This window comes from Apis florea, unplaced genomic scaffold (genome assembly GCF_048593485.1).
Source record: "Apis florea isolate Af1SG1 unplaced genomic scaffold, ASM4859348v1 contig_3793_pilon, whole genome shotgun sequence".
In the NCBI taxonomy this organism is placed as follows: domain Eukaryota; kingdom Metazoa; phylum Arthropoda; class Insecta; order Hymenoptera; family Apidae; genus Apis; species Apis florea.
The window spans coordinates 775,280-788,867 of NW_028256856.1; the positions used below are offsets into that span (position 1 = coordinate 775,280).

Consider the following 13,588-nt stretch of genomic DNA (forward strand, 5'->3'; position numbering starts at 1 on the left):
AATTTTCTCCCTCCCTAATTTTCAACAACTTCCCCGCACCATTATTTTTATTTCGATCGAGCGAATTCGTCGTCGAATGCATCCAATTCAACCGAAATCGTCGTTGATCTCGATGATATTTGTGAAAACGATCTACCAGACGACTTACAGTAAGATGAAAATATTTCAGGAATATTTCCACAATCTAATTTTAAACTACTACGAAATCATTCTAACACACGAAGCTTATTATGCTTAAAGCCGTTTCTTAAAAAAATTGCGAAATCGAAGTTTCGAAAAAAATCTAAACGAGATATTGCGAGATTAACCCCGCGAAAGGATCCTCTCTCGACAAGGCGCTCTCGATAAAGCCAACCAAGCTGTCTAAACATCTCTTCTTCCTTATCCTCTTCGAATCCACCAAAACCTTCACGTATCCAACGATTTCTAGTTAACTGCACATACCGATATAATCAAGTTCGTTGGACTTTACTTACGCTCCAATCATAAAGATAATAATTTTCCATTCCAAAATTCTCGATGCAAATGAAAGGTAAGGAAGGCAACAGCGACTCGACAACTTCGAGTTCGAAAGAAAAAGAGAAAAGAAAATCACGAACGAGATAAATAAATAAACCGTTTCCCCTGCGGAGAAGAGACGGCATATCGATCTCTCGAAGATCGGCCTGCACGAAGCGGGGCTTCAGGGCCGTAGCCACGCTCGACGCCACCTGCCACGACCTTGACCCAGGGGGCTCCTCCCGCGCCGGCGTCGCCCTCCCTCCCTCTCTCTTCCACCTTCTTGCACCGGCTCCCTCCCCCTTTCTCCTTCCGTTTACTCATCATTTTCGAATCGAATCAATTTACAACATTATTATTTATTATTTGTTGCCGTAACGTCGCGACGAAGTGGAAGCTGATTTTTTACTCGAAACACACTCGATTCGGCGGGGCTCCCCTTCGATTTGACGATTTTCCTTTCCTAATTTTTATTGTTAAAATTTCTGAGAGAGAGAGAGAGAGAGCTCGATTCTGATTGCCAATAATTGATAGATTGATTGATCTTATGTTAGAACACATCGAAATCTTGTTAACAGTTTAAGAAAAAGTCCCTCCTCTGCACGACAATCGTTCGTCGAGCACAACAACAACAACCAACCTCCACTCTCCTCGAGGGAGCACAATCCTTGTGGACCCCTCTCCCTCTCCCGCCACGAGGGACACACGGTCGTCGTCCATCCCCACCGGCGGCGCAACCACCCCTCCCCCTGAGCACGCCGCCGTGCCGACCACGAGCGGAACCACCAGTCGCAGTCCGAACTTGCCCGAGGAGAGAGAGCCAGGATACAACCCCCTCGGTGCGTGTGGAGACGAGCGAGGAGCGACAGACGCTGGCCATGAGCCCGCCCTTCGAAGCATGCAGGTGGGTTAGTCTCAAACTCGAGGATCTTCTTCTCTGGTCTTCTTCCTCTTGTGGAAGTTTTCGAAGAGGGGTGGTTTTGGAGAGTGGAAGGGAATTTTGATCGTGAGATTGTTAAAATAAGCAAGATATTTCGATTGATTTATGCGAATTTATATTTCGTCGCAGGTTCGTTATTCGAGAGTTGCAGAGTTTCAAAGTTTCCTCTTTTTTTTTTTTTTTTTTTTTCTATTTTACAATCACAACGTGTTACGCTATTTTATTAATTCGCTTGCTAGAAAAATTACGCGTTATTCGCGGCTAATATATTCGAGGGTGGGAGCAAAGGGGCGGGTTTCTTTTCTTTTCGATCGTTGTTGTTTCTTGATGAAACCAAGTTCCACGATTAAATTGTTAATCGTTCGTCTAAACTGAAATTTAGTCCAGCAAAGAGTTATCCTTCGTCGCCGGAAGTTTGGACTCGTTCGATTTCCCAAAAATTCTTATCTCGGCAATTGAACTCGACGCACTTGAATTGTTCGCAGAAAGTGTGCCCTCGTTCGAATCTCGGACGAACGAACCCTTCTTCTGATCGTTTCCCCTTAATTTTGCCTAGATCCGGCCCCGCGGGGATTTCGAAGAAAGGGGGAGCCGGTTATAATGAGATCCTTCCTCTACAAACGAGGGAAATAGCGTCGATGCCTTTTCAAAACCTGCCACCCGTCGATGATGAGGGGTGTAGATGACACTTTTGATTAATTCCTTTCCCCAAAGAGTATCTGCTCCAACGCCCTTATTCGGATGAATATGTAAATATTTTTATCGTGGACTTATCGTCGAGAGAGAAAAAAAAAGGAAGAAAATCGTATTCGTTGAAAAAAGAATTCGAAAAAGAGACAACCTTTCGCCACCCAACTCGAAGGGTAAAGGTTAATTCACGTCAATTAGCGACCCCTAACTTTTCCATTCCCATCAATTCCCTTCCCTTTGTGATAATAACAAACTTTCTGATCGCCGTTCACGCGATGGAATTAATAATAGAGGTTTAATCTCGATCCTTTGAAAGTTTCGTTTCACCTTTTTTAAAGAAAGAAAGAAAGAAAGAAAGAAAGAAACTTTTAATAAAAAGAAGAAGAAGAAGAAGAAACGCGAGTCGTGTTCAACGTCGTTTGAAAAATTAATCGAAAGGGTGTCCACCAGCGTTTAACCAGCCGAAGGAGGAGGATATCTAATGTGGAAAGAAAGCAACACCCTCTCCCCCCATTTCTTCATCGACCGTGCGTCGTGTCAAGGCTGAACGTGGCAAGATTCCTCAGTCACGGTCACGAACGATTCGCGATCACGGCTTTCCACAAATTTCCAACGGGTTGCTCCTCCCCTTTCCACCGTTATAATTATAATTCGCCAATTTTACATCTTTTTCTTCTTTTTCCAAGGGGTTCCAGTTCCAAACGAAGCTTTAAAACGCTTCGAAATTGCTTCGTACACGATTTTATCAAAAAAAAAAAAAAAAAAAAAAAAAATAGGAAATTGGAAATAATTTTTTAACAGATTTTTAACGAATATCGAAATTGATCGAAACTAGAATGCGTGGTAATCGCGGTATATGAATTACTGCTACGAAACCGGGACTCCAGTTTGCGAGCAAAGAGAAATAGAGTCGAAGAGGAGTGGAACGTTTAATTTGCATTATTCAGCCAGACATGAAATTCGTTCAACGAGTTCGTAAATGCGACGATTTTTATCGTCGAAACGACTACTAAAGTTAAAGCTCGAAATATCCTGTATACGGTTATAAAATTCGTTACGTCCGTATTTTAAATTAATTGCAGCGCGGCATAATCTTTCTTAAAGCAGGTGGATCGATGGATAACACGGCCGAAAATGATATATCCGACGCGACAAATTTCTCAACTCATTCCCACCGGGATGCGAATTTAATTTTAATTTCGCGAGTCTTTTCCAAATCCAACGATTACCGATTTTAGACCGATTTTTTAATTTTTACTTTCGCTAAGAGAAAAAAAAATTACGAATCTTTCCTTGGCATTCAATTTTCAATTCGGTCAACGCGCGATCGATAAAAAATAATAATTCAAAAATTCCTCCTTTCTTCCTTTAACGTCCATTAAATCGGAAACGAAAGATAAAAGCAACAAATACATATACACGTAATATACACTGATGATACAATGGCGCAGTAAAGATAAAATAAAATGAATAGCTTGGCGAGAAAAATTCTCGTGAATACGTTTTATTGCAAAAATACGTTTCTCCCGTATTAATTCACCCGCGTATTCGTGCCAAATGTGCGAAGCTGTACGCGGACCGTTACAAAAAAAAAAAAAAAAAGGGAAATATCGAAGGAAAATCGTGAATACAGCCGAGGAGGATGTTTCAATAATGGGGCGCGATATTTGCACATTCCGGTGTCATGTTTCACGCAGAATGGTTCGAATCGCGGCCACCAAGGCCCTCGTTTCGCTCGAATTATCGCCGTTTTATCGCGTTACGCCACGAGTCGTTATACTTGGACGTACGAAACTTTTTTTCTGAAAAAACCGGTTGCAGCCGTACAAGGGGCAAAGAACAATGGAAAGAGAGACAGAGAGAGACTCGGTTCTTAAATATTTCCATTGTCGATCGAGTTGTATTTTTTTTCTTTTCCCTTTCAAAAATATCGTTCTTCGAGTGATCGAGAACACGAAAAAAAATTTCCCCATTTCCGAGCGTAGATCCAGGGATACCGAGGATTTGTATTTGCATGATAATCACGAGTTAAAATATTCAACGAGCCTTCGGACTAATTGCTGGAAAGGTGTCCCATGAATTTTGAACAGATTCGATAAATATTTAAACGAGTTAATCGAGTTTTCTTCCTGTTCCGTTTGCTTCCTGCGCGTGAAAATATGGAAAGAAGATCTTTCTGTCATCGATTACGGCAGTAAAATTCTTCGTAGTGAAACGAAAAATTCATGCGCCCTTCTCGCGCAAAATTGAACAACGGTTGAAAAGCTCGTAAAAGAAGAAGAAGAAGAAGAAAACGTTAAGATTTCAAGGTTTTACAGATTGTAAAAATGATCCGTAAATGTTTAACGCGAATTTCAACAGCGACGTTTCGCGCAATCGGTGGTGGATTTCAGTTCGGGAAATTTAGACAATCTCTAACCAACCCCCTGGAAAGGGGATGTTTCGAACTTTCATCATTAATTTCTTTCTTTTGTTTCCAATTTTTTTTCTCTTCTTCCTTTTATTATCTACTTTTATCTTTCGTCGGGTAAAATTTCGCGATCCCCACAAAAAAAAAAAAAAAAAAGAATCCAGCTTCGTTACGCTCTTCCCGATCGCGCTCTATCGATCCACTTTCGCATCGCCTTTCGTTTGACCAGAAGCTTTTTTTACACGAGGCCAGACTAATTATACAGACTTTGTATGAGACAAATCGGTGAACACGATAAAAATGCACCGATAAATTTACATTATAATCTCATTAAAATGTCGCCGCCTTTGAATCGAGCCGAGTTGTGAATCGCTTATCGTCCAGCGAACTCGAAGAAGAATGGCGACAGATCTCTCGAACGATTTTTCTCCCCTCCCCTCCTTTTGGAAAAATTGGAAAGAAAAAACTTTCGATCATAACAGCACGCGCGAATTGAATTTCTGAAAATTTTTCTCAAAACTAGAAAGTGACACGATAATTCTTCGAAACATGGATGCAGGATGTTAAAGAAGACACTGCCAGAAGCCTTGAACCAATGTTCAAAGGATCCTTCGAAATCGTTTTCGGAAGGAAATGGGGATGGCAAAGCGCACGAGTCGCTTCTCTGAACTTTGCACTTTTATTATTCCACCGTTATTAACTGTTGCCAGTTCGATTCTCCCGTGAGCCGAACGTCTGCGTCATCGTGTCACAAAGAAACAGCCGCGTTACAGAGACCTTTCTCGTGTTGGTGTAAATACGCCTTAATGAAAATCCGATCGAGTGGTGTATTCCAGGTAGAAAGAAGACCGGTCGAAGATCGTCCGTGCCTTGAGAAATATCATCGATCCGAATATTATTCGAACACCCTGCATCGATATCCTTCGTCGATCTTGCTTAAATACTTATATCACATTTATTTTTATCATATAATTTTCGCTCTTCAAAACTATAAATAAGTATGATATAATAATAATATAATAATAATTATTTATAGTATATAATGATAAAATATTATACTTGTTTATAGTTTCGAAGATATTCTTCGAATCTCTCTATTGTTCGATTTAAAATTAAGCAAGTGGGATTTCTTCTCTCGTTGGAGCTAATAAAGTTTCACCCAACGATTATATTGCTGGTGATTCATTAGGGAAATCAAGTTTGCAACGAAACGAATCTGGAATTCGTGATCGATAATGATCTGTCGGATATATTCTCTATGATGAATATAACGCCCTCTTCTATTCACTTTTCAAGTTATTCTTGGAAGCGAGAAACATCGAAGGCTGTTTAATATTATTCAGATGTTCAGGTTTAAATTTCCTCGAGGAAAGGAAGCGATCTTTTCGAATGCTGCCAATCCATCGATTTAGTTTATACACGAACGAGGATCTCTTAAAAGGAGGAGTTAAACGTCGATATAATTTTCTTTTTTTATATTCATTTGTTATACCTACGACGATCGAGGATTGAAATCGTTCGTTCGTTTCATTTTTCTTGGGAATAATACGATTGTAATTCCACATTTATTTGTATTCCACGATTGCACGCCACATTTCCAACATTTTGAAACTTTGGGCGAAAAGCTACACGCGATTGACAAAATATACGATAACACTTTTAACACACGAGCCTCTCCCTTGCCGATAAACGTATCAAACGTAACGATCATTGCCAACGACGGACGAAAACTAGCCAAATATCGATGGAAACCTTCACACACATTCGCACGTGGATCGCGTGTTCTCTCCATATCCACCTTATCTTACATTTATTCGCCCAAATTCCAACCCTCTCGAATGTTGATTTAATATTACTTAAAAAAATTACTCGGTTTTAATTTTTGAAAATTAAATCCACGATACTTCGATTCGCCCAAATCCTTAATCCTCTCGAGGACTTGACTCAATATCTAATTCGCTCAAATTTCAACCCTCTCGATTTAATATTATCCCGAGAGATACGAATGGAAATTGTTTCAATTTTTAATTTTCAATTTCCGATCAATTCTCGAGAAGGAACGGGAAAAATAATTGGGATAATTTCGTTGATGAAGATCAACGCGTGCACATAAACAATACGATGAATAATTAGCCTCGAAGCCCGCCCAATCGAATTTTCGCGAGGATTGAAACTCGAGCGGTGGACAAGCGGCGGAGAATGAAACAGTCGGTTCGTGAGAAGGATTTTCCACGACGAAATGAACATTTGACAATCGGTCAAGCAGTGACATAATTTCACAGGGAATCCGTTTCTTATTTATAACGAGGCAGGATCGTGGTTCGTGAAATTTCCGGTTTGGCGACAGGCGAGCGACCACGTGACGCGGACGCAACGTTTGCATAATGCGTTTGTGCACACGTGTGCCTGACATAATGCTTGTTATCAGTGGTTGGACGCTGTTATGTCAGGAACAGGGGAGATTCGCGTGTATCGGTTAATGTGATATTCTTCGATAATAAGAAAGAAAAATTAATCGCAAATGTAACATAATACGTAATAAAATTGTGATCCCCCTTTGATCCGATTAATGCACGCGTATCGACGCGTTCTCTCTCGATTGTTCGTTCGTTTGCTCGTTTAATTATCACGAAACAAAATAATAATAATAATAATAATAATAATAATTTATACAAAAGCTGGAGGATCGAACGAATTGCGAAGAAGAAAAAAATAATTTATTCAATCCTATCAATATTCGGATTATTATTTCCTTCTCTCTCTTATCCAATCCTTGCGATTATATCGAGTTTGATCACGCTTGGTTAAATATTAACCTTCGTCGATAATCCCTGTCGCGCAACAACAACAACAACGAGAGTTGTAAAAATTGCATAATCCTATCGATCATCCCGCCTCTATTAATAATTATCGGTTATTATATAAAGGGGAGGAAGAGGAGGGAAGGTGTGTATATTTATTATACAATGGTTATAATAACGCGCACATCGTGAATGTACAGAAGCCACTGAGAGAGCTGGGCCGACTGTGCCTGAGCGCGGGCGAGCAGAGCAACGAGATCGCGACCGAAGTTCGAGCAGAGCCCCGTGCCGGCCTTCCCCTGCTCCAAGTATGGCCGAGCGACTCGCCGAGGGGCGAGGCCGACGGACAGGCCCAGGCATTCGTGTTTCCCGACGTCCAGGAGAACGTCAACGACAGCGGCATCGAGTCCATACAGGTAACGTGAGAAAAAAAAAAGTTTTCTAAATTTGATCGAACCTTTCAGACTCGATATAGAAATTAAATTGTGATAAAATTGAATCGAAACGGTATCTTTTTAATTGTATTTACAGAATTTTATAACGTCGTTGCAAAATTTTCGTAATTTTCGGTTAAAGTTCGGCTATTGAATTTCAAAATTCAATGGGGGACAGTTGAAATTTAATAAAGTCGAGGCAAGTTGAGAAACCCGATAACGAAGGTTTAGAGATAACGAACTTCTGAAATTCAACAGGCATGCGGGTTCATCAATTCCAATGATCAATTGAAAAATCGTAGAATCCGACAAACGGAAGGAATCCCGACAACGAAGCCGTACACATTCGTTATATCCCCGAAGAAAATCCGTTTCTAATTCCACGGAATTAGAATTCTACGTTTAAAAAAATTAAGCCGGCTAATAATTTGCACGTGTTCGTTTTTTTTTCGAAAAAAAAAAAAAAAAAAGGCATCGCCCTCGCCGTGCGGCGCAGCAAGCACCAGTCCAGCCGCCACGCCTCAACAATCGCGACGCGCCAGCCTGCTCCATCCGGACCACGCTCGGCTACAATTGCACCACTTGCATCACAATCACCACAATTCCGGGGTTAAGAGTCCACCGACACCGGACCGAACGTCCATCGACGAGGAGCCCCCACTTCCGCCCAGCCCTTCGAGTTCGACAACCAGCAGCCTCCGCTCCATGCCCAGCTCTGCGAACGCCCAAATGCACTCGCAGGACAGGAGACGTAGCAGCAGGTGATACAATTTGCAATAGCTCTTTGCATTTTCGTTTTCGCTTGCGAAATTTAGAAAATGCGATGTAGATTTTCGGCGACAGCGAATGAGAGGATTTTTAAACACGTTCGTGATGATTTTTTTTTTTTTTTTTTTAATTAGGTTAATTAACGTTGCTTTTGTACGTTCACGAAAATGCCATTCTGAATTTATCGTCGTCGTCGTAATACAACGCGATACAAGGGGATAGATAACAGTGTCCCTTCGTCCGAAATGTACGAATACAAGCTGACCTTAATATACGTAATATCCTGCACGAATTTCCAAATACACACCCACGAAGCTCACTCAACAACTCGTTTCGAGTAATTCAAGCCGAATCTACCTATCTGTATGAAAATAGCGTAAAAGGTTGTCCCGCTTTAAATGCTAAGGGAATTAAAAGAGAAATATTAACACACGTACAAAATGAAATTTACTTTTTCGACAACTTTCAATTTTTCAACTCGAAATTTAACAACGAAATTTTCGTCCGTCACAGAATTTCTATTCCCTCCTATATTATATTCGCCCATCGACTTTCGTTTTCGAGACCTCGAGATAAGACGATAAGGACGATATCGACGATATCGTTTCGCAATCGAGAGATCCCTGGTACGAAAGGGAGAGGAGGCCCTGAAACGTGTCTGTTCCCGATCCGTGAAATTACCAGGGCTGTGGAAATAATCCCCCGGGCTGATACGGTCTGACGTCGATCTTGGCTCGTGTCAAGGCGCGACCCTGGCACCATGCAAATACGACCACCACACACAACGCGTACACGTGCCGGCTCTCCTTTTTCATTTATGCATCTCGGGATATTAATCGCGCCCGTGGTATCCCAGTGATCCGGGGCAAACCGTTTCCTTTCACGGCAAGGCGGAAATCCATCTTTTAAACGAAGCGAAACCTTCGTATTCCGATCGATCCGAGAATTCGTCTCAAACACGAACTGGTGTTTGAATAGCGAAGAATTCGCATTTCTCCCTTTCTTTTCCAAATTCAAGATTTTTTTACGTAAACAAGATTACAAGATTACCTGATCGTTTCAGTCGGATAGACGCCAATCTTTCTGATTCTTCTGGGTCGAGCGATTCCTTCGATTCACCGCCAATCGAACTTTCTCGATGCACTCGAACGATCGTCGTCTTCCAAATTAAAATTTCCGGCTCTAAAATCTTTGCTATCACTTTTCGCACGTTCCGTAAGACACACGTTCTCTCCCAGTGCCGCACACAAACCGTTTCGGTAGTTTCAACGGTCGATTTTCTAAACTGGAATACAAAAATGACGCCTTCCCGCACGCCATATCACTCAAAATCGTTGCACAGAACTGGAAACTCTTGGAGCGCTCGTAGCGACTCTTCTTAAAAACAAAAGAACGCTGTTTCAGATGGCGCCACGAACGAGAAGTAATTCGAATTCGATGAGAAGTTACGTAGATCGTAGAGAAAAAGAGGAAGGGATTTATTTGCACATCTGATAGATTCGATTCAATTTCTACAAAATCGATGGATAATATAGATTTTGGCGAATCGACTTGTCCTTCTCGAGTCGGAAGTAGTAACTCGAGTTGAAACTGAAACGATACAACCTATTGAACCAAGTTATGAAATATAGTTCCAACTTCTCGTAAGTTCATTCCTTCACACAAATTCTCCCGACGCGACTTCTCTATAGTACTTTACTTCTATAGTTCAACTACGAATTGCTGATGAGCTGTCTCGACGAGATCATATTTCTCTTTCTGTATATATATTGTTCATATCATCACATAACCAGTTACCGTTTAATTCAGATGCTACGACATACGCTCTGAAAATAACTCTTCTCGAAGCTACCATATTCACGCAAAGCAAAATCATAGACAGAATCGTGTCCACTGCTATCCTCAAACCATCCTTGTTTTAACTGCGGATATACATTCTAATTCAAGTTGTTTACACTTAATATGCAATCAACGATAACAAAAACAAAATGAAAATAAGTGTACACGTTCTAATTTAAAATTTATATTCCATTCTAAAATTTTATTCTTATATCCTGATGTGAAATACATCCTGCCAATATTATCGTTCACAATCTTTTCAATCGGAGATACATTTCGCTCGACAGGTACAGCATGTTCGACGCCCTGGACCTGGAATACGCCCTGCTGAGGGCGGCGGCACGCGGCTCCGTGGGCCCCTACTCCCTCTCGGAGTCCCTGCACAAGCTGACCTTCACCCAGAGCTTGGCCTTCCCCGCGCTGGCCCGCGGCCTCGCCTCGAAGCAGAGCGTGCCCGCGAGGAGGCCCCAGCAGCACACCGAGAGCGGGCTGAACGCGTTCGCCAAGGTGGTGACCGCCCTCGTACTCGTGCTGGTCAGCGTGCTCGTGTTCGGCGTGGTGTACAAGTTCGTGAGGACGTGAGGATGGCTTCTGGTGCCCGATCGACCGGCCGACTCCTCGCAAGAGTTCGATCGACCGGGCACCGGCGACGCCTTCGACCACTGATCCAATCAATCGTTTCTCTCGGAGCATATACGCGATCGACTCGAGGACGAAGATCTTCGTTCGGGTGGCGAAGGCCTACTAAACGAGGATGAGATTAGGAAGAGCAGGAATATAAGTTTGAATATAAGGTGAATGTATATATATATATAATATATATATATGAGTAAGATAGTATAAGATAGTAAGAAGGACCGTGTCGCGAAGAAAGAAATTTCTAAATCTTGTTACCGAGCATTTTTACCGAGCGTGCTTGCTGCGAATATTTATCGCCTCTCGGCGGCATTTTTACGAAAAATGCGTGTAATCCATGCGACATTTACATTTCGTAAAAAAAAAAAAAAAGAAAGAAAAAAAAGGTATAGTTTTTCTCTCTCTCTCTCTCTCTTATAATAAGCAATTAGCTGTAAATTTTATATTTACTCTTTTTCCTTTTACCATGTAAAATCATAATACGCCGAGCGTAATATTTCAGTTGTAGAGAGATGTAGGTAGGATAGCGAATTTCCAATTACACGAGCAATCGATTTTATAAACAATACTCCTCCTCAATATTCCTGTTTTCACGGATGAATGTCCTCCCACCACTCGAATCATCGATCGATGATAACTGCAATCTTTGGTGAAAGAGAAACGAACGAGCGTTTTTAATCGGATCCGTGACTCTTCAAGTGCTTTACAAGTGTTTCTATCCACGACAATCGCTCCGACTCATGATCGGATAATGTATTTATAATATCGAATTGTATCCATCTTGATCGTTCCATCGTTTCTTCCCTTATCGAGAACGTTACCATGGAAACCATTGTCGAGTCGTAATTACTTTTTATGTATGTTTCACATCGATCGTTACTCACGTTCGTTACATTATTACATTCTCAAAGTATGCTTTCATTTTCAATCGGTTGGAAAACGGTCTCTATTATATATATATATATATATATATTTTTGGTACATTGCGCCAATTCGTTGTAACATATTAATTACGTAAAATGAAATTTTCTTTTTCCAAGCTTCACCCGTCGACACTATACGCAAGATAATCGTGAAATGTATACACGTATATTCTATATATTGTAAATATATATATATATATACAAGTATCAACGAAGGAACACCTTCGATTCTTTCGATTCGTTGTGTTGCATGTCAAGCAACGAAATTTCTAAGATAATATCGACCACGTGGTGGAAGAAATAGCGCTTTTCGATCTTATTGTCGTTTCTTTTTAAATTGAAAGACACTGAAAGTGTATATACATACGATATGCGCTACGAAACAGGGAGAAAGAAGGAGAAGAAAGAATTTTTTTTACCTTGGATAGAAATTATAGAAAAAGTTCGAGATAATTATTCGATTTAATCTGGCCGAATCTTTAGACGAGGAGATATTTTTATCGCATTGCTGTAAATAATGTAATAGCCGATATAGTATCGCTATAGTCCTTTCTTTTTTTTTTTTTACTTTAAGAGGAGAATCTCTTTTCTGGAAAGACACCTTCACGTCGATCAATCGCTTCGTACTGTACAAAACAAAAAAAAAAAAACTCTCGAATTTGTTCAAAGTAATATTCCGAATAAAGATTTTTTTCGATAATCCACCATTTTCCATCCCTTTGTATCCTTCGTCGAGTCGAATTTTTTAAGACTCTGCCGAAAGTCGATCTGAAATTCGTCGTAAGTGGATACAAAAAGGAGAAGTAAAAGGAAAAATTAAATCGCCACGGTGCAATTTTTGCAGGGCCAAACCCGACAGGGAAAAAGGTGGAGGGGGAGGGGATGATCGAGACAACAACCGATTCACATCGGCTAAGAAGGAAGCCGTTTATTATTTTTTTACAGTCCATTCCCCCCACCCCACCCCGGAGTATCCCTAGTCTGAAGAAGTACAACTTTTTGAAAGTTTACAACGAGTGTTCCCTCTTCGAAGTCTCACATCTAAGGTGCTAAGATATCTACAGTGATATAATTCCCCTTACACGACTATACAACGCATCCATGGGATTGGATGTTGATCCAATTTTCCACCTCTTCCCGACCCAGTCCATTTTTTCGTCCATTCCCTTTCCCCCTTTTATATATTTACAATAGATTTTTCTCAGCTTTATTGCTACTTTACAATCGTATCTCCGTCTTGGCAAACGTTTGTATACGCGTGTACGTGTGTTTGTGCGTGTGTGTCTCTGTGTGTTCATCTTTCGTTCCCCCCCCCCCCTCCTTCGTGATTTCTTTCCCATTGTGCGGAGATGTATCGAGCGTGTGGACTGCGCGCAATATATCAAGTATTGGAAGTACGCGAACAGTGGAGAAAGATTCAACGAGCCAACTTTCCTCCCTTCTTCTTCCTCTCCTCTTTTTCCTTTCCCCGTTTTTCTTCCAGGCCAAATACGCTCTGGATGACGATTTCGACTGGAAGGGAAAGGAAATTTTTCCCCTTCTCCTTTCTCTTCTTCTTTTCATCTCATCGTTAAGAATTTAATTATCTCGATCTCGAGATGCGTATAATATTTTTCATTCATCGCGTAGTTTCACGTAGTAGTAGTGTT

At 41.0% G+C, this 13,588-nt stretch overlaps 1 protein-coding gene across 1 annotated transcript; it reads left to right on the top strand.

The window, feature by feature from the left end:
- The first annotated feature begins 1,274 nt into the window (after positions 1-1,274).
- On the top strand, positions 1,275-11,427 carry LOC100866446 (uncharacterized). Its single transcript, XM_086915724.1, has 4 exons — positions 1,275-1,402; positions 7,540-7,755; positions 8,245-8,534; positions 10,668-11,427. Exons 1-4 carry the CDS (start codon positions 1,397-1,399, stop codon positions 10,960-10,962), a joined length of 807 nt encoding a protein of 268 aa, XP_086771850.1. The 5' UTR covers positions 1,275-1,396; the 3' UTR covers positions 10,963-11,427.
- The last annotated feature ends 2,161 nt before the right edge of the window (positions 11,428-13,588 follow it).